This window comes from Danio rerio, chromosome 15 (assembly GCF_052040795.2).
Source record: "Danio rerio strain M-AB ecotype USA chromosome 15, GRCz13ab, whole genome shotgun sequence".
NCBI lineage: Eukaryota > Metazoa > Chordata > Actinopteri > Cypriniformes > Danionidae > Danio > Danio rerio.
In genome coordinates, this window is record NC_141035.1 from 5,880,680 (window position 1) to 5,901,521 (window position 20,842).

At 37.6% G+C, this 20,842-nt stretch overlaps 3 protein-coding genes across 3 annotated transcripts in view; all 3 read right to left on the reverse strand.

The window, feature by feature from the left end:
• The window catches only part of brwd1 (bromodomain and WD repeat domain containing 1), a 1,114,631-nt gene that overhangs the window by 915,640 nt on the left and 178,149 nt on the right, over positions 1-20,842 (reverse strand). The window lies entirely within an intron of this gene.
• The window catches only part of phkg1a (phosphorylase kinase, gamma 1a (muscle)), an 831,529-nt gene that overhangs the window by 783,009 nt on the left and 27,678 nt on the right, over positions 1-20,842 (reverse strand). The gene's annotated exons all lie outside the window — the stretch shown is intronic.
• urb1 (URB1 ribosome biogenesis homolog) overlaps positions 1-20,842 on the reverse strand; it is a 76,118-nt gene that overhangs the window by 49,566 nt on the left and 5,710 nt on the right. Inside the window, exons 5-16 of the mRNA NM_001326445.2 lie at positions 17,495-17,591; positions 17,333-17,415; positions 16,916-17,041; positions 14,543-14,664; positions 14,159-14,354; positions 11,781-11,918; positions 10,082-10,255; positions 8,398-8,506; positions 7,083-7,208; positions 6,883-6,995; positions 4,636-4,755; positions 2,241-2,357 (exon numbers count right to left, since the gene is read on the reverse strand). Of these exons, the coding sequence (NP_001313374.2) occupies positions 2,241-2,357; positions 4,636-4,755; positions 6,883-6,995; positions 7,083-7,208; positions 8,398-8,506; positions 10,082-10,255; positions 11,781-11,918; positions 14,159-14,354; positions 14,543-14,664; positions 16,916-17,041; positions 17,333-17,415; positions 17,495-17,591 (1,521 nt within the window). The remainder of the gene's footprint in view (positions 1-2,240; positions 2,358-4,635; positions 4,756-6,882; positions 6,996-7,082; positions 7,209-8,397; positions 8,507-10,081; positions 10,256-11,780; positions 11,919-14,158; positions 14,355-14,542; positions 14,665-16,915; positions 17,042-17,332; positions 17,416-17,494; positions 17,592-20,842) is intronic.

Sequence of the window (20,842 nt, forward strand, 5' to 3'; positions counted from 1 at the left end):
AAATGCTACAGTAAAAATCTATTACCTGGTTAACAGTTATAATGGTTATAACGGGTAATATTTACGGAGAACAACCATAAATTGACTTTTACACGACATCACTATGGTTCTTTTTGGTACTTTTTTATCCTCTATGAAGTGTCATGTTAATGGCATCTAATGCTGATAAATGTTTACTGCATTATTTTAGTGTCATGTGCGTCACTAAGCATCTTCTAACAAAAGGAACATGAGGAAAACACAACAGTTTAACACATTTTTCAAATGTTTTCTAAACCTGTATAATCAAAGAAACAGTAGTTTGCTGTAATTTCTGTCATGATTTCAACCATATTTCTAATTTGGCAAAATTCTGGCAACCATAATTTTTTTTTACATAAATTTTAGGGCCCTATCATACACCCGGTGCAGTGTGGCGCAAGGCGCGGCACAATAGTCTTTTGGTAGTTTCAGCTTGGCGCAAGAGTTGTTTTGAGGCGTTGCGCTACGCTGTTAAATAGCAAATGCATTAGCGCTCATATGTGCGCCCATAGGCGTTCTGGTCTAAAAAGGAAGGCGTTCTGAAGCGCACTGCTGGCGCGTTGCTATTTTGAGAAACTAAAATAGATTTTTCATTAGACCAAAACAAACCCGGTCTAAACTCCGGCGCAGAGTTGCGGCCTTGCTAACGCACTGCTTAATACGCACAAGAGAGCAATAGGCAAATATCTTTACATATGAAAAAATTTAAATATTAAGGATATATATAGGATATAATAAGAATAGATATAGAATATAAATATAAAGGATTAAAATATTACAAAACACATTATTTTCTAGCCTACATAAATATGAAAAATCACTGCTTTTATGTCTTCTTCATCTCGGGAGGCTTTTTCAGTTCATTCATAACAATTTGCTTTTGTATAATGTTATTATTATTAGCAGTATTATTTATTATATCCATATTTATATTTGTTTTATTAAAAACAAGCTTAGATTTGCCCACCTGTCAGGTTTTAGACCATATGGGGCATGGCAGGTGTATTTGGAAATAACTCAGTATTTTGACCAGACTTGGTCATTATTGTTCATTTATTCGTTTGCTGGAAATTAAAACTGAATTTAGAAATAGTCTTGAAACAAATCTTTGCGCTTAACAAACGCAATTAATTATTTATAGGCTAATTGATGTCTGTGCGTGAAGGTTTCCCTATCCAAGAGCGAAAGTGAAAGTAGTTAATTTATCTCTCATTCTCACGCAGTAGATGCTCTGTTAACTGAAAACTGTTAACTAAAAACTGTTAACTGTTTGCTTGTGAAATGCTCATTTTTTCCACTTAGACTTACTTTACGTCCTGTAAATAGCAAATGTGAGATGAAACTCTAATTGGTTTATTCTCAAAACACACCTATAACTCATTACGAAAATAAACTCAACCCCTTTAGCCCATGCGCCTTGGCACAAAGCGGATTTTCCTGTCCGTAAATTAGCAAAAATGCGTTCTAACACGCCTTGAAAGCGTTTGCACCCTGCGTTTTGCGCTCTGCGCATGGACCGTCAAAATAGAGCCCTTAGTGTTTTTCTTTCATTTTTTGCAGTGCGAGACACAACAGATTAACAGATTTTTCACGTTTCCTAAAACTATAAATGAAAGAACAGTAGTTTACTGTAAATTTTGTCACGGTTTCAGCCATATATTTAATGGTAAAAATCTGGCAACGACAGTCTTTTAGTTTTTTTGTTTGTTTGTTTGTTTTGCAATCAAAACACAGCAGACAAACAAGATTTTCAAATGTTTTCTAAAACCTTATGATTGATAATTTTGTTAATCATTAAATTATTTACAATAAAAATTGCAGCTGTGGTTGCCAGAATTTTGGAACTTTGTTTCCACCACAGGATTAAAACATGCAATTCTGAAATTATATCATGTGATGGAATCTATTCAGATCTGTTCATTTGGGGAAAAAACAGCAAATTAGCAAACACAAATTAGCCTAAAATGTAAAAAAACTAAATGGTTTGCCTATAGGGTCTTGGCTTAATTTTTTTTTACTCTTTCCCCCTTTTAAAAAAGTTTTTGTAAATGCCATTTTAAACATTTTACACTTGAAAATGTATAAAATTTCCTATTAGAATAAACAAGTTCTTCCTAAATATTCTCCTTGCTGAAAAACTGTCAGTAAGGAATGTTGTTGGACAGACTAAAATGACAAATGCCCAGTAAAACCATATGCAAGTGGTCAAAATCCAGTACATGGTCTAGAAACTGTATGACGGTCTCCTGCTGGGACAGACCCAACGTCGTCAGATGATCCAGCCATAACGCCAGCTCCTTCCACGTGTGCTCAAATACACCACTGTCCCTCAACACCTGAAAAGCAGAGGTCAAGATATCACATCACAGGATTTGTTTTGTTTTCAAAGTAAATGTGCTGGTATATATTATATATTATATTATATTGAAACATCTGTTTATATTTTCCAAAACAACTAACCACAGAGTTATGAAATCAGAAAAAAATATCAATCTGTAAATATTAAATGAGCAAAATAAACATGCGTTATGGATGTAACCAAAAAAGCTAGCGAGCTTGCAGTCCACAACATGCTTCGTCGCACAATCCATAATAAATAATGCCAATCAAAAGGATGAGAGTTGGCTCTCTACAGAACAAAAATTATTGATTTTATTTTATTTAACATGTTTGCATTTATGGAGGGAAAAGCTTCATTATGGATGTGACTCCTCTCTGTCATGGATCTGACTAAGAGTGTCACCATCCTCCAAATCCTCGATTCGATTACATTTTCGATTCTAAAGTCACGGTTCGATTTGATATTCAATTTAAAAAAGAAAAATTAAACAAAATCATAAAGAAATCATACAGTAAATGAATAAAGATAAGCTACACACATAATTGCCACCTGTCAATCACTTTTTTCTGTAAATTTTTTATAAAATGCCATTTAAAAACTAAGACCTGATGCTGTAAGCAGGGCCTGAGTGTGTATTTTTCGCAAGCGGATTTGCAATGGGGGCGGGTGATCGCGATGCCGGAGTTGTCTATCGGCCCAACCCTAATACTTACATAGCAGAGCTTGCAAACTGTGTTTTTTTCGACAACACGAATGTTGTCAACATAAATCCAAAATACTTTCACACCGGCAACTTCATTGAAAGAGGAGAGGGTTTAAGCTCTATCGACGGGTCTCCTGCGTCTACAGTTCAAGAAGCACTTCAACAAGCGTATTTTTTTTCCACTTGGCAAGCCAAGCTGACGTGGCATGGGGGCGTGGCAGCATCGATGATTCTATTTTTTGATTTGATAATCGAAATTGAACATGAATTTCAATCGATTTCGATTTAAAATCGAAATCGTGGCACCCTTAGATGTGACTGATGTGAAATTGCCACTTGTGTGACTTTGTTAACGTAAATATAATTGTTTAAACTGTTAATGAAAACTGTTAAGATTTAGGGCTCTATTTTGACGGTCCATGCGCAGAGCGCAAAACGCAGGGTGCAAATGCTTTCAGGGCGTGTCAGAACGCATTTTTGCTAATTTAAGGACGGGAAAATCCGCTTTGCGCCATGGCGCATGGTCTAAAAGGGTTGAGTTTATTTTCTAAATGAGTTATAGGTGTGTTTTGAGAATAAACCAATTAGAGTCTCATCTCCCATTCCCTTTAAGACCCAGCTGCGTCGAGCCATAAGCGCGTTTTGAAGTAAAGTAAGTTCACTTTCTCTTTTGCTCTCGTGGATAGGGAAACCTTACCGCACAGACATCAATTAGCCTATAAATAATTAATTTCGTTTGTTAAGCGCAAAGATTTGTTTAAAAACTATTTCTAAATTCAGTTCTAATTTCCAGCAAACAAATAAATGAATAATAATGACCAAGTCTGGTCAAAATACTGAGTTATTTCCAAATACACCTGCCATGCCCCATATGGTCTAAAACCTGACAGGTGGACAAATCTAAGCTTGTTTTTAATAAAACAAATATAAATATGCATATAATAAATAATACTGCTAATAATAATAACATTATACAAAAGCAAATTGAATTAACTGAAAAAGCCTCTCGAGATGAAGAAAGTATGAAGGCATCGGTTTTTAAATCTTCATGTAAGCTAGAAATTAATATGTTTTGTAATATTTTAATCATTTATTTTTATATACTGTATATATCCTTAATATATTATATCTTTTTCATTTGTAAAGATATTTGCGTATTGCTCTGCATCTTGTGTGTAGTGTGTAAGCCAGGCGCACTTTGCGCCAGACAATAGTCTGACTTTGTTCTGGTCTAAAGATCAGACTATTTCCAGTTTCTCAAAATAGCAATGCGCCAAAACACGCCTGCTTTTTTACACCAGAACACCTATGGGCGTACATTTGAGCGCGAATGCATTTGCTATTTAAACTGCGTGGCGCAACCCTTGCGCAGAGCTAAAAGTAGCAAAAGAGTATTGCGCCGTGACTTGCGCCGGGTGTATGATAGGGCCCTTAATCTTAGGAAAAGTCTTGCTCTAAATATTTTCTGAAATCTTGTGGCATTTTTCTTTATTTTCACATTTAATAGCATTTTTAAAAAGGCTGGAGAAAAAAACAAGCATGTTTCTGTTGTTAGGTGAATTAAACTCACCTTTAGAACCAGCATCCTGCTTGAGGTCTTCAAGTAACTATTGTTACTACTTACAAACATCTTGAGTAACAAATAGATGACAGATTTCTCTCCTTTTTCAAAATCTGGATTTGCCATCTCCTGTGTATAAAGGAAAAGAAGGAAAAAATGCAATTTTCATAGGCACAATTGAACTTCTCATGAAAACTTCTCATCTGATAATTTACAACACACGCATTCGCACACAAGCTTGCTCTAAAACCCGTTCATCTAAATGAGCACCCACACATTAGCCGCATTTCCACTATCAGGCCAGTGCGAGCCAGGGCTTATATCGGGCCAGGCCGGGCCAATCGCCCGGGAGGTTGAGCAGTGAGGCCGAAATCATGTCGCGTTTCCACTGTGGGGCTAGTAGCTGGCAGCGCGTCACGCAAACCCCGCCCCCAGAACATCCCCCGAATCGAACGTCACTCAAACCGCCCACTTCAGCGAGAATCATGCAGATAAAGCACATCATCACATAATCACGAAACTATTAAAATAGGACAACCAAAACAAACAAATGACACGTTACTGTACAGCAGTACAACGCATGTCTATACGCACATGCCTGTGTGTTTTCATTCATCATATTCATTTACTCGCCGACCGACTGGCATCGAAATCCAGTGGTCTCGCCACCAACGGAGGGACCCGGAGCGCAAGGAGCGCACACATCCATAATATAACACCACATATATAAAATTCTCCGTTAATAACTCGATATAAAATGTTTTTTATAACATCATCTAGACAGAATCTGTCCAACATTCATCCCAAATGCTCCGGAGAGAACTGAAACATGATTTTTCCCCCTATAGGCTTTATGACTCTTAATAGGTGATTCCCTTTATTTAAAGATGTTGCTTATTATATCTTAAGTAAAGGAAAGTGTTCAGTGTTTCAGCACATAAGAGCAGCACGTAATAAAATATAGCCTATATTTCGTTGCGCTCAGCAGCTATGCACTAATAAAGCTCTTTATGTATTTAAAATGTCCTTTTTTAATTTTACCACGTCATATAAAAACATACACACTTGTTTGAGGACACAGAACACATTTTGAACTTGCAGTTTCCCCCGTCAAAAAAGTGCTGCGCGGCTGCAGACAGAAAAAAGGTCGCCTAGTTTCTGCGTTCACTCACCCCGAAAATGCTCTGTTTGCATGATTTGATTAATTTCATCGTATCCAAATACTTTATAAATAATATTTAAAACATTTTCCGGTGTTTATTTATTTTTATTTTTTTTAGAAAATATCTAAAATCTTTTTTTCAAAGAGGCTTTTGAAAAATGAAAGTTTAATATAAATTTGAAACAGTTTGATATAGTACCTAATTGTTATAGCTATAGCTTTTGTTAGTTTTATATTGGTTTATTTATTTAATGTGATTTTATTATAGGCCTATCTAATATTTGTAATTCTTTAAATTATTTCAATATAGGGCTATTTTATCTAGATATGACACTATTGTTTTGAGCCTACAAAAGTGGACATGAAATTTGTAAAGTTTAATGTCCTACTGTTGTATTCATATAGTGTATTATCTCCAAAATAAATTAAAACAATAAAAATAAAAGAAAAAAGCCGCTCGCGGCATCAACAGAGCTATGAATGGAGCGCTCTTTTCCTCGGTCTCACACACATACACAGGCATCTAAACGCACAAAAACACACACAGTATTAAACTTGACAAAACCTCTTAAAAACCTTTACTGTCTGCTGTGTCTTTAATATGGTGTACAGATTATTATGCGTTATTGAAACATCAAAGATGCAGCAAAGAAAGATCATTTTATGCAACAGCCTTACATTTAAAAGAGAAACTTAAGGGCGATCATATGCAAAAAAGACCCCAGCCTATAATTTGTTCCAGATGTTTTATTTCCCTTATTTGTTTATTTGTTTGGCGCATGTACTCGAGTGCGATCGGAAAACTGTGCCCGCCTCTCCTTTCACTCCGCCCCGAAGCCCCGGCTGGCCCTCCTTGGCCCAAGGTATTCGGCGGGCCGAAAAAGGCTGGCCGTTGGCCCCGAGAAAGCCCCGCTTTGGCCCGATTAGGCCCCGGAAGTGACAGTGGAAACGCCACTGGCCTTGGCTCGCCCTGGCTCGCTCGCTTTAGGCGCGATAGTGGAAACGCGGCTATTGTTGGTAATTAGCAAAATACAGATGTGCTTACGTCAATCTGAAAAACAAACACACGACTCAAAAAAGGAAAAGGTTTTTACCTGAACACGAAACCAGGAGAATTTGCTTGCAGGAAGTTCAAGAGCCAGTTGTAGAATCTGGTACTGCAAAACTGGAGGAACTTCCTGTGTCATCCCACTCTCCGTCACAATACCTGCAAATATTTCAGTGATTCGCTTAGCCTTGCCCAGGTCAGAAGGTAATTTGCTGAATCGGTTTTCAGTCTTAATGCTTGTTCTACCTTTCAGAAGTTTGCTGAAGTCGAATCTGCTCTGGGTGACAAGGTGAGGAACCACTTTCTGATATAAACACATGACTTGAAGAAGCAGAGCTTTGACCAGGATGAGGTGTGGATCATCCTGTTGTGCTTTAAGAGAAAAAGCACAATAGATTTTAGTATTTTAACATCAACAAAAGGATGGTTATGAAATTATTTAAATGGATGGTTCAACTAAAAATCACGCTTCACAAGTTCACGCTTCACAAGTTCCAAACCTCTATGAGATTCTTTTTTCTGTTGAACACAAAAGAAGATACTTTCACAGGGATTCTGCAGGTTTAATCAAGTCACATTATAGACTTTAAGACCCTTCTGCACCATAAAGAATTACATTTTAGCCTTATACAGGGTTAACACAAATAATTATTTCTAATGGCCTGGAATTACCATGAGAAATTGTGAATTGCTTCAATTTGGATTCAATTTGAGGATTTTTCTGTAAAAATGTCTAACATTCATTCATTCGTTCATTTTCTTGTCGGCTTAGTCCCTTTATTAATCCAGGGTCGCCACAGCGGAATGAACCTCCAACTTATCCAGCAAGTTTTTACGCAGCGGATGCCCTTCCAGCTGCAACCCATCTCTCGAAAACATCCACACATTCACATTCACACACACACTCATACACTACGGACAATTTAGCCTACCCAATTCACCTGTACCGCATGTCTTTGGACTGTGGGGGAAACCGGAGCACCCGGAGGAAACCCACGCGAACGCAGGGAGAACATGCAAACTTCACACAGAAATGCCAACTGAGCCGAGGCTCCAACCAGCGACCTTCATGCTGTGAGGCGAACGTGCTACCCACTCCACCACTGCGTCTAACAGCTGTTGTAAATTGTTTATCTTTTCAAAAAACAACTTAAATATATAAAAAGTAAGGTTTAATCAAGCTGTATTGGTGGTGATTGGGTGAACGTTAGGCAGATTAAATAGCTTTCCTTGGACAAAGCAAAATTAAGATCTGTTTAAAATGACTGAAGACCTAAAACACAATATTTCAGTGAATTTAAAACTTAAGGCCTAAAATTTTGTTTTTGGAATTTAAGACATTTTAAGGACCAGCGGACACACTGCTTTCAAGACAGCTGAAAACCTGTAACCGCTGAATTCCATATTATTTGTTATTCTTAGGACAGATGTGAATGATTACAGGTTTTCAGCTTTAATCAAAATATCGTCTTTCGTGTTCAACATAATAAAGAAACTCAAAGGTCTGAAATATATTTCAATTTTCAGGTGAACTCTCCCTTTAACTAATCAAAGAGATTACAGTGTTCTTGGCTCTGTTTTTGTTTTCTGTTCTTCATCTTCGCAGCATCTTCTTTCTCCTTTGAGTGCAACTGCCAGATGGAAACAATGGACACCATGTCTGGCAGAATCTGTGGCACAAAAAAAAAACAAAAAGAAATATTGATCATTTCTTCATTCAACTGCACAAAGGTTAAAGGGCCATGAAACCCCCTCGTTTCAGCAGTGTGTTTTCACACCTCTACTTTGGAAAAAGTCAGAAAAGTGGGCGTGTCCAGCTCTGTTTAGGGGGGAGTGTCGGAGGAACTAAAGTGGGATGGTGTGGGAGTGTCTATTTGTGCACGCGCGAGTTTCAGAGTCAAAATACACTCCCACACAGACAGGAGAAAGTGATGGTGTTTAACCTACATGGACATCTGTAGTTGAATTATTTGCCAAATTATTAAATGTTGGACTTTAACTGCAGTTTGGCTCTTTCATTCAGGGTCGCGACAAACGAGATATTTGATTCGAGGATCTGCTCTAAGCGTGTATTTTTCATGCAATGTTTGATACCGCACGGCGAATGAGAGAAAAAAAACCTCCGCATTTCCCAGAAACTTAGATGCACACGGCAGGTAGCGTCAGAAAGCCGCGTGTGTTATTCCGGTCACTAAATGCGGTGCTAACATTTCTGCACTCAGTGCAATAGTTAACTTAATTCGATACGAATAAACTGAATAAACAAAGAGCACTGGTCGCTCACTTACCAAATCTGTAGAGACAGAACAATCACCAGCAACTAGAGCCGCGTCTATATGGAGAGAAGACTACAAGCGAATCCAGATTTCAGCGTTTGCAGATGAGAACAGCTCTCAGGTAAACAATAATCTCCCTTAGACACGTAAGTTATTGTTGTCGAGCGTCGCGTACACTGTAATCCACACGTGATCCAGATAAGCTCTCACAGAGAGAAAATGAAAACGAAACTTAACGGCAGCAAACTATAAAAGCAACACTACACGCTTGTTTTGCTAGCACAACGTGGCGTCTTTGTGGTGTAAACACGGTGACACAAATGAATATTAATGAAGTTGCAAAGTAGAGCGCGCTGATTGGTTTGAACCAAGCCTTACTCACGCATTAATGTTTCACACTGTAAGACGTAATAAGACTCACTCAGGCACATACGTCCAGTCTGCACGCTGGAATACACGCTATTATGTTATGACCGTGACGCAGCTTCAAAAATTTGTTTCAAACAGGAAGTACGAATTTGCTTGAAATAACGCAAAAACAACCAATTTACACTTTTTAGTGAAATATAGGTGTCCTAATAGTGTTTTTAGCAGTGTGGGACACATATACGACTGTCAACAGCTCAAAAAATGTGTTTTGGTGTTTCGTGACCCTTTAAAGCGTTCTCATCATGTAATGTGAAATGTAGCCACTTGAAAAGTAAAAATGTAAAAGCACTGAAAATAATGTTTGTTTTGGTAATCTTCAAAGTCTGACAATTTGTTTCCACGTTTGGAGTGGCGGTCCTTCTCTGGTGACGTCCCTTTTGCTGAAATGATGTGCAATAGTAAAAGCCCCGCCCCTACTCGATATTACGTTTCAGTAGAAAGTACATCAACATACTAAAAAAGCCTCAGCAACTTCCAATTCATGTAGACCTTAATGAAAATAAAAGCTCTCCGTTCTTTTCATTTACATATCATTCTCACCTTGCTCAGCGCCTCTCTGTAAAGCTGCACAAACTCCTCCATCATAGCAGGGCTGTAAATATCTGAGGTCTCCCAGACTGTTCTGTCCAGACAGTATTCAATATTCTGCTGAGCTCGCTTGAGAATGAACGCCAGAAGCGAAAGTGTTGTGTGCTGGACCACCAAGCTGTGTACCTATTAGGGGACCAAAAAATGTTTCAAAACAATAAGCAAAGGAATGACTATTGACAAATAAAGTGCACAATTGAATGTTTCAATTACTTTTTGTGACTTTAAAATGTCCAAATATCAGTGAGCTGACATTGATTGTAATGATCCAGGCTAAGATTGCATTGAATTAAAAATTCTGGGCCAAAACTGAAATCTAAATTTCCGAATGCACTTGGCCACAAATACTACAACCAAAAATGCTTAATAATTTATTAAATCAATTTATTAATTTAATTAAATCATAAAATGCAATTTTGTAACACTTTAAATTGAACGCAATAACTTTGATTTAAAAAAAAACAAGCCAATAAAATAACCACATTTTATTTACAGTGAACAAGTTGAGAGGTGTCATTTTACCAGCATTGTCATGAGAACACAGAGCAAAAAGGAAAAACAAGTATACTGTGGTTCATACTTTAAAGAGTGGAATATTTAGCTATTTTGAACTTTGAACATGGTGCATGTGCAAGCAGGTCGATAGCTGGTAACACATCTCCCTTACATGACGCAAGCCATTGAAATGAATGGGTTTCATAGCGCAATGCTTTCTGCATTAGGTTTGAAAGCTACTTTCAAACCGCACAGTAACAATGGCTGGTGAAACCAGCATGCTGAACACTGCTGTTTTTTTTCAGCTCATATTCGACTATATTTAGCAGCGTCCCAAATCGCATACTTATGCACTATTCTACGCCATTTTGTAGTATAAATAGTGTACGTGGTGCGTTCACACTGAAAACTCTAAAAATAATTAGTGCACTTTAATTACCCGGATGATGCACTCATTCAGCCACTAAAATGAAGTGTGTAATGATGGACACTTTACGCACTCAACGACCGCAGGTTTGCTCACGTAGTGGAAGGGGCGGAGCTATCGGATGCACATGTTGGATAACTATTTGTTTTGGATGGTGAAAGCAAAATTCTCCTACGAGAGTGATAATAGCGCCTCCCAATGGTGAATGCGGCAATACTTACGGCAGGTATTATTTGATAATTCGGTCGTTTATTTCACTGATTTGGCAACAGTCAAATGGCATTAGGGAAACGGTTTAAATTTCCGCTTAGTAAAAAAACATTAGTGCTCCATTTGAGACGACACTACATACATATACTATCCTGTTGAGTGTGTAAATGCATAAGTACATAGTGCATAGTGTGTAGTGTGCCATTTGGGACGCAGCTTTTCTCTTTTGGCTGATAATAAAAAATATATATAAATCAAATATCAAGTCAAAAAATAAGTATTGGGATTTTAATATTGATTAATTACCATTTTAATAGTTATATTAAAAGGTTATAATATAAATAGTCATACAGTTTTGTCCTAAATATGCATTTTTTTACTGTTTGTGACACCTTAAAACGGCACCACAAAGACTGCACGGTGCTGAGGCAAAGTGAGTTTGTTGCTCCTCTAATATTAGTTAATTAGTCTAAAAATGGTATCATTTTCAATATCAGTCGAGTTGAATCTATCGCTTACATTAAGACCTTGAGTGAAGAAGACTTTATTGCACACTGGAGGAAGAGACGTGACCAACACCATAGACAGCAGACGAGGGAAAGGGACCATTTCATTCATCTGGAAAGCCTTGGACACCACTGGCTGAACCTCATAGATCTGAAACAACATCAAACCATGAGTTACATCTATAAACCACCTAGTTTCAATGTGACAGGGATGCAGGATACAATAAGAAGTTAAACTATAATATATCTAGGCAATAATGATGTGAATAGACATATTAGAAATTATTAAACGTTAGAATAATGGTTCATCTAGGGCTGTGCAATATGACACCTGTTCATTCAAGACAAGAGTGAGGGGATGAATGGCGACGCGGTATTATTTGTTGACCAAAATCAAAATCAAATCAAATCTACACTGTCAAAATATGTACATATCTGTTTAATGTTTAAGACTTTACATAACCCCACTTCACCACTAAATCAGTTTGTGAATATTAGAACGACTGCTCACCTAATTACTAGAGGTGGTGAAAGAGGGGACTGCATTATTCCTCTCAAAAAAACTCAGTCAGTCAGTATTTTCAGTGAAAGCTGCTAAGGAATGGAACTCCATCCCACCAACAATTAGAAGAACGTGCACTTTTTGTTCTTTTCAGTCTCATGTTAAAAATTGGTTATTGACAAATCAGCATTGTCAGCATTAGTACTGTATTCTTGACACATTTGTACTGTTTGTCTTTGGCTTTTTGTCCTCTTCTGCTGCCATCAGTCTGTTCTTGCTCTTTTACTTTTTAATTTTATTTTATATATGAAAGTGTATTTAATGTTTAAAGGGCCATGAAACCCCCTCGTTTCAGCAGGGTGTTTTCACACCTCTACTTTGGAAAAAGTCAGAAAAGTGGGCGTGTCCAGCTCTGTTTAGGGGGGAGTGTCGGAGGAACTAGAGTGGGAGGGTGTGGGAGTGTCTATTTGGGCACGCGCCAGTTTCAGTCAAAATACACACAGGAGAAAGTGATGGTGTGTAACCTACATGGACATCTGTAGTCGAATTATTTGCCAAATTATTAAATGTTGGACTTAAACTGCAGTTTGGCTCTTTCATTCAGGGAATTCATTCATGCCCCTCGCGACAAACAAGATATTTGATTCGAGAAACTGCTCTAAGCGAGTATTTTTCATGCAATGTTTGATACCGCACGGCGAATGAGAGAAAAAAAAACTCTGCATTTCCCGGAAACTTAGATGCACTCGGCAGGTAGCTTCAGAAAGCCGCGTGTGTTATTCCGGTCACAAAATGCGGTGCTAACATGTCTGCACTCAGTGCAATAGTTAACTTAATTCGATACGGACAAACTGAATAAACAAAGAGCGCTGGTCGCTCACTTACCAAATCTGTAGAGACAGGACAATCACCAGCAACTAGAGCCGCGTCTTTATGAAGAGAATACTACAAGCGAATCCAGATTTCAGCGTTTGCAGATGAGAACAGCTCTCAGGTAAACAATAATCCTCCTTAGACACGTAAGTTATTGTTGTCGCGCGTCGCGTACACTGTTAATCCACACGTGAGTCTGAGCTCTCACAGAGAGAAAATGAAAACGAAACTTAACGGCAGTAAACTATAAAAGCAACACTTCACGCTTGTTTTGCCAACACAACGTGGCGTCTCTGTGGCGTAAACACGGTGACAGTAATGAATATTAATGAAGTTGCACAATAGAGCGCGCTGATTGGTTTGAACCAAGCCTTACTCATGCATTAATGCATCACACTGTAAGATGTAATAAGACTCACTCTGGCACAGACGTCCAGTCTGCACGCTGGAATACAACGCTATTATGTCATGACCGTGACGCAGCTTCAAAAATTTGTTTCAAATCGGAAGTACGAATTTGCTTGAAATAACGCAAAAACAACCAATTTACACTTTTTAGTGAAATATAGGTGTCCTAATAGTGTTTTTAGCAGTGTGGGACACATATACGACTGTCAACAGCTCAAAAAATGTGTTTTGGTGTTTCGTGACCCTTTAATGCTGTGCTTCTATTTTAGGTGTGACTTTTTAACAACCTGTAAGGGGTCTACAGATGAAAAATAGCCATTCTTGGCTAATTCTGGCACATTTTACAGTAATGTTTATTAATGTGCATTGACCCTATAATCAAATAAACTAAACTTGCCTTGTTTATATTTGATGTTTGCATCACGAATCATGTCTCTGTTTTAGCCTCTCAGCTGTTACTCCATGTAACCGCTACAGCCATTATATGTAATTTCGTTAACCCCCAGCCCATACTTTTCTGTACTCGCTCAAAATTTGCATCATTTTTTTTAACCAAAAAATAATAATGAACAGAGCAATCTAAAGATGTGTCAAAGCATAAGACTGACTTTCTTGAGTAGACTGATGTTGTCCTGCCAGGTCTTGTTGTTTCGTGGTGCGAATGAACACTGGGTTTCCTTGAAGTATCGGTTCAGTATATCAGGACTTCCCTTCAGAACATTAACAACCAGCTCCGCAACCATCTCGTCCTCTGTCGCCTGCTTCAGACGCACCAGAAACTGCAGCAGAACAAGGTTTCCTACTCTGGAACAAGCACAAAAAGTCACCTTTAACTTTCTAATGCTTTACAAGCAGTAGGGGTCTGAAAAATGAAAAACTGGAATGGTCTTTATGTGACGTGCTATGTTATTCGTTTATTTAATGAATGTTTTAAAATGTGCAAAAACTTAGCTCTGGCTAAAAATACTGCACTATGAGCATCAAAGACTCACTTTCCAGCGGTGCCCAAGCTCGGGTCATGAAAACTGATCCCATGTTTCCGAGAGCAGCAGAGATCCATCAGGAAGTTATGCACCAGCTCCCTCATTATATGTTTCCCTCCTTCTTCAACCTTCTGTATAAATATGAACACAAAACGATTCGAGAAAATATCAAAAGTATTCAAAACAAAATAATCGGAGAGAAATGTAGGAGTTTGAGAGGATATTAAAGAGGTGACGCATGCTAAATTATAACATTCATTCATTTTCTTGTTGGCTTAGTCCGTTTATTAATCCGGGGTCGCGACAGCTTAATGAACCACCAACTTATCCAGCAAGTTTTTACGCAGCGGATGCCCTTTCAGCGTCACCCATCTCTGGGAAACATCCACACACACACACACACACACATTCACACTTACACTCATACACTATGGACAATTTAGCCTACCCAATTCACCTGTACCGCATGTCTTTGGACTGTGGCGGAAACCGGAGCACCCGGGGGAAACCCATGCGAACGCAGGGAGAACATGCAAACTCCACACAGAAATGCCAACTAAGCCAAGGCTCGAACCAGCGACCCTGCGACCTTCTTGCTCTGAGGCGACAGCACTACTGCGCCACTACTTAGCCCCAAATTATAACATTATTCATTAATATTAATTTCCCCTTAGCTGCCATTTAATTACAAATGAAAATAGAATTTAGCAAGAATAAATTATTAGTTGTATTGCTTTTAGATTATAATCATTTTGCTATTAAAAAATATAGTGTGCCTTCATTTTTGATGATTTAATAAACATAAGCATTTCGGAATATCGCATAAACATGCTTAATGTAAACAGCAAAGATGCACTTTTTTATTATATTATTTTATTTTAGTATATGATTAGTCACGATTATTTGTAAAAAAAAAAAACATACAAAAATGTTTAACTGTGAAGAATTAGACGATAATAACAAATTATAACAACACAAATGCAATTTACTGTTTTTTTTTTTTTTTTTTTTTTTAAGATTTATTTATTAGATTTTTATGACAGTTAACAAACAAAAGTAAAAAGAAACAATAACATTACAAAAAGAAAAAAATATATATATATATAACAGTACAAAATTGATTAAAAGAATAAAAATAAACCACACTATAACCCTCATATCTAGCGACACACAGTATATGACATGCATAAACACTATATGATGTGCATAAATTTTTCAAATTGAGCATATAAACAGGTCGGTACTAGTCGTTGAGGTTGACAGCATGGTGTATTAAGTAAAATAAACAATAATAATAAAATAAATAAATAAATAAATAAAATAAAAAATATGAAAATAAGTGCAATTTACTGTTGACAATAAAAAATAAAAATAAAAATCACACTGGTGATGCTGAGGGACAGATTTTGTGCACAATCGCAGCTAAACACTACACCTATTGCATTTTACAAAATTACCACATACTAGGGTTGGGTGATGTCGACCAATTTGGCATTGGCACGGAACGTTTCAGAAGAGCAAGGAGGAATCCGGGGGTGATAAGGGTGCGTGACTTATTTGAGGACCGGAGAGAAGCAGAACTTCAGGGAGACTTGGGATGTCTGAATATCACGTCTAACAACTGTAGTGAGACGCGATCCAGCGGTACAACCTTGATAAAGACGTGCACTGCTCTGTCTCTGGAGCTCTGAGAGAGAATCGCGTGGCAGTGTGTGTGTGTGTGTGACTGTGTGGCTCTGCAGTGAACACCACTTGTGTCTGTGTTTGTGTGGTCACGTGATGTTTGCTTTCAGTAGACGGAGGGCTGTTCATAAATGCTAGGTAAAACACGGAGTGGATGTGGATTATTTTCATTCTAAAATGCAATTTAATTTTAATTAATTAATGCAATACAATTTTAACACTAAGACGTATTATTGTAAACGGGGCCTGAGTGTGTATTTTTCACAAGCTGGTTTGTGATGGGGGCGGGGCGGAGTATCAGCGATGCCGGGTTAGCATCGTGTTGTCTATTGGCTATCGGCGATGGATGATGGCATCGTCTATCGGCCCAACCCTACCACATACAGAGCATTAAAATAATATGAAAATGTATTATTTTTGCTTCTGCTATTTATTAATTTTTAACCATCAGAATCCAGAGTTTCAAATAGTTGTATCGTAGCCAAATATCGTCAAACCAATCAATGATCTTACATCAAGAAGCTTGTTTATTCCACTTTCGGACAATGTTTATATCTCGATTTTCCAACAATTGTCACATTCTGTGTGTGTGGGGAGCGCATCTTCATTTGTGTTCAACGGAAGAAAGAAAGTCAACCAGGTTTTGGAACAAGGGAAGGAAGATTAAATTATGACAGAAAATGTAAGTGTGCACTGTACCTCCTCCTCATCCACACTGACGTCCACAATCCCGTTCCATCTATAAAGAGAAGCGATCTGTGCCAGTATGGAAGCGCTAAAGAAACGCACTTTCTGAGTTTTTGTGATTGTCTTGTTCTGCACAACCTATGACAAAACAAATACACAGTTATAACTGATGTTCAGCATCTCACTGTAGGGTGGCAAATGTATTGAGTTCGGGACCGATTGGTACTGAAATTTGAATTTCCCGCTAACATTTGAGCGCATCACAGTCATTTCTGTTGAGCATGTGAACACTATGGCTAATTAGCACTATGTAAGAACATACACAAATATTAACGGGAAACAAACGTTTTTGAAATTTCAATACAGTTTTATATTAAACTCGATACTTTTGACAATCCTACTGATGAATGACAAATATAAGGGACTTACTTTAGTCTGGAGGGTTGACAGAATCAGGTTTATGATGGACAGTCGATCTTCTTTAAGTCCACTGTTCAAGATTTCAGATAATTCTAAGCAGCACCAGAAAAAAATGACAGTTTAAAATAATTCAATGGCACAGCTATGCTTATAGACTTTGGTCTTTGATACCTTTAGTGTCCAGAATCTGGCCAATAGTTGTATTGTCTCCAGACATCAGGAAAGAAAGGACAAACTGAATGAAAGCCATTCTAACATCTGACTTTCCCTGAAAAAATAAAATAAAATCAACACAAATATTATGGCTGTTTCTCAATATGCGTTCTTCAACGGTCTTGCGTCCTCTTGTTCTCGAGTAACGTCATCATCAGCTGCCTAAGTTCAGTTCCAATACTCAAGAATGCTAGTACAGAGGACGCGTGAAACTTTCCGGATGTGATCTTGCTATCGAGGACGCACCGATACAGACTTGAGCACCGACCTCGCTCTAGAAGTCCCAGAAGTCATTGCGACTATAGGCGGGAAGCGCAACATTTTATATAGGTTTATTATTAAAGTTCAGATTTAAACTGATTTACCTCAGGAGTTTCTCTAAATGAAACGGTGAAAGATCACCATGAACATCTTAATAAAGGAATAAACACATTAAGGATGTTTGTTTGCTGAAATTCGTATTTAAATCAGTTTTTTTTATATTGTGCAGAGTATATTGATAATGTTTTTATGCAAAGTATATATTTTAAAATGGGGAAAAATAATAAATCGTTGTATGAATGATGCACAGTTTAAATAGTTTACCATTTAAAACGCATGAAGGTCATGTGACCATCAGGAAGAACGCAGCATCTCATTTCTCAAAGGACACGTTGGCTGCATCCGAAACCGCCTACTAAGTAGGTACTGCATTTGAATTTAAACGTACTACTAGGCCGTTGGAAAAGTATGTTCTATACAGTATGAATGTGAAAAGTATGAATGGAATTCGGACGTACTACATCCACCATTTTGTCACGGTCACGTGACGTACTTGCGTCAGTTGCGTCGTTTCACTTCCATTCATGAATTCTCTCACGGGGCATTATGGGATAGCGCAGCGTGCATGGGATGCGCACTTCAGAATCTTGCCGGAAGTAGTAAGTCATCCGGGTACTTCTCGCCTACTGATTTTCGAATTCTATGAATTCGGACATACTACTCGGCTCGCATACTGATTTTAGCATACTATATAGTATGGAAGTATGCGGTTTCGGGCGTAGCCTTTCTCTGCCCTAGCAAGACCGGTCTCCACAAGAACACAAGTCCGTTCTCTGCATTCTTAGAATTGAGAAACAACCTATAAATGCACTTAACAGGAAACATGAGGGGATTGTTTAGATTCTAAGTAAACTGTGAGTCAAAGAAAAGTACTTCTTATTAGGCAACACTGCCGAGTCGTTTTTAAACTAATTATGAACATATATTAACTAATATGAATGTTCTAATGCACAACTCACATATTCTTTAATTTATATAATTTCATCAACTTCGCATCATAGGTAGTGTTGACAAGACCTACAACTTAGGCGTAGCTAGCATACTGTAAGATGTATTTTAATGAAACAATGGATAAGTTCGTTTGACCTTTACTAATCAACATAATCATCTGATGCTGACACGGTAGAATGCACTTACTTATATCTATAGAACCCAGTACATTTTTAAAGTATTTATTTATCTTTCTTAACTCAATTTTATCGGTCCCACTTTATATTAGGTGGCCTTAGCTATGGTATGAGTAGGTTTAGGGTGGATATAGGTGTAAGGGATGGTCAATAGTGTAATTAGAGATTTAATAACAGATGTAATTACATGCAGGTTTTTAATCAATCATAAGAACAATGTAAAACCATGTATTTGCACTTAATTACATTGTAACAAATGATTAATTTTAGTGCAAGTACATACTAGTTAAGACTACCTAATATAAAGTATGACCTTATTATTAGTAAACTACTCATTTTGTAGTTTAAACTCATCAGTTTAATAAAATTAAGGTTGTTCAGTGTTAGTTCTTGTTCATTAATTAACTAATATTAACAAGCATGACTAAAGATTTTAATAATGCATCAGTAAATGTTGAACTATGATTAATAAATGCTGCACAAATATAGCTCATGTTAATAAATATATTAACTAACTGAACCTTATGCCGAGTTCAGACTGCATGATTTTCAAAGTAGTCGTGTCACAGATGTTTTCACACTGCTTGACTATCTGGGCTAGCGTTTCGTCGCTGCTTTGTTTACACTGCAAGATGGTTCGGCGACATGGACATTCACATTGCATGACTTTACTATAGGGAGAATCGCCGACAACTTCGTCCAAACTACATCTCACAGCCAAAAACATGTAGTATATCTTTTGTTATTAACTACATAATGAGAAAGAAGCCTTTAATGGGGTAGAACATGTACATGTTTGTTCACCTGGGTTTAAAGGGAATTCGGCATTTCTCCTCAACGTTGATAATAAACTAATTTCTTTTTGTATGAAATGTCAAACAGACACGGTTGCTCCTGAGTCCTGTCAAACCTCCACTAGTTTTTCCTCCATTTCGTGAGTCCAAATAAACCGAAAAAGAGCGCTTTTAACTTCTTCCCCAGCCTCCCGCTGGCCTGCAGCAGGTATACACACACACACACACACACAAGTGAAAGCTGCTCTTTCATTGGCTGTAGGCGATCGCTGATGTTATTTTCAGTCAAAACTCAATTCACACGGCATGATTTGAATCGCCGACAGCTCCAGATATTTAGCACGCCAAATATCTCACAGGCATCGGCGACTCATCGGCGATTCTCTCAGATCGCGTCTTTGATCGTTCATACTGTGTGATTGTCACTCACTTGCACGAGCAGCGATTTGCCTGTGATTTCAGGCATTTGTCGGCGATTTCTCAAAACCTGTCTAAGAGCCAAAATCGGGGCTAAAATCACGCAGTCTGAACTAGGCATTAATGCGACAGTTAATTGTGCTTTGTCTAGACAGTATTTCTCTTGATAACACTTCATATACACGTTTATACCATCCAAAAAAAAAAAATGGACTCATTAAACTGATCAAAAGTAACCATAAAGACATAAATAGTATAACTGTATATTTCTATTTATAATAAATGCTGTTCTGTCAACCTTTCTGTTCATCAAAGTATCAAGCAACATGTGTTCTATAATAATATTAAGCAGCAACTAAAGTTTTACACATTTATACTACATAAATAGCGGTTAATTTTGAGAAAATATGTCCATTTTATAATTATTGATTGTGAATAACAATAAGCTGAAATGCTGCTCTGTGCAGTCAAACTAAACACATTTTGAATGTAAAGAGTTTACATTAGAAACTATGATGTCATATTGACAGGTGTTTCCTACATGTATGTAATTCTGAAAAATGGCTGGTTGTAATAGTCTCAGCTGCACTAATGTTTTAGTCTTAAAGTTAAATTTAGATGGACTTGACAGTGACCCTCAATGAAAG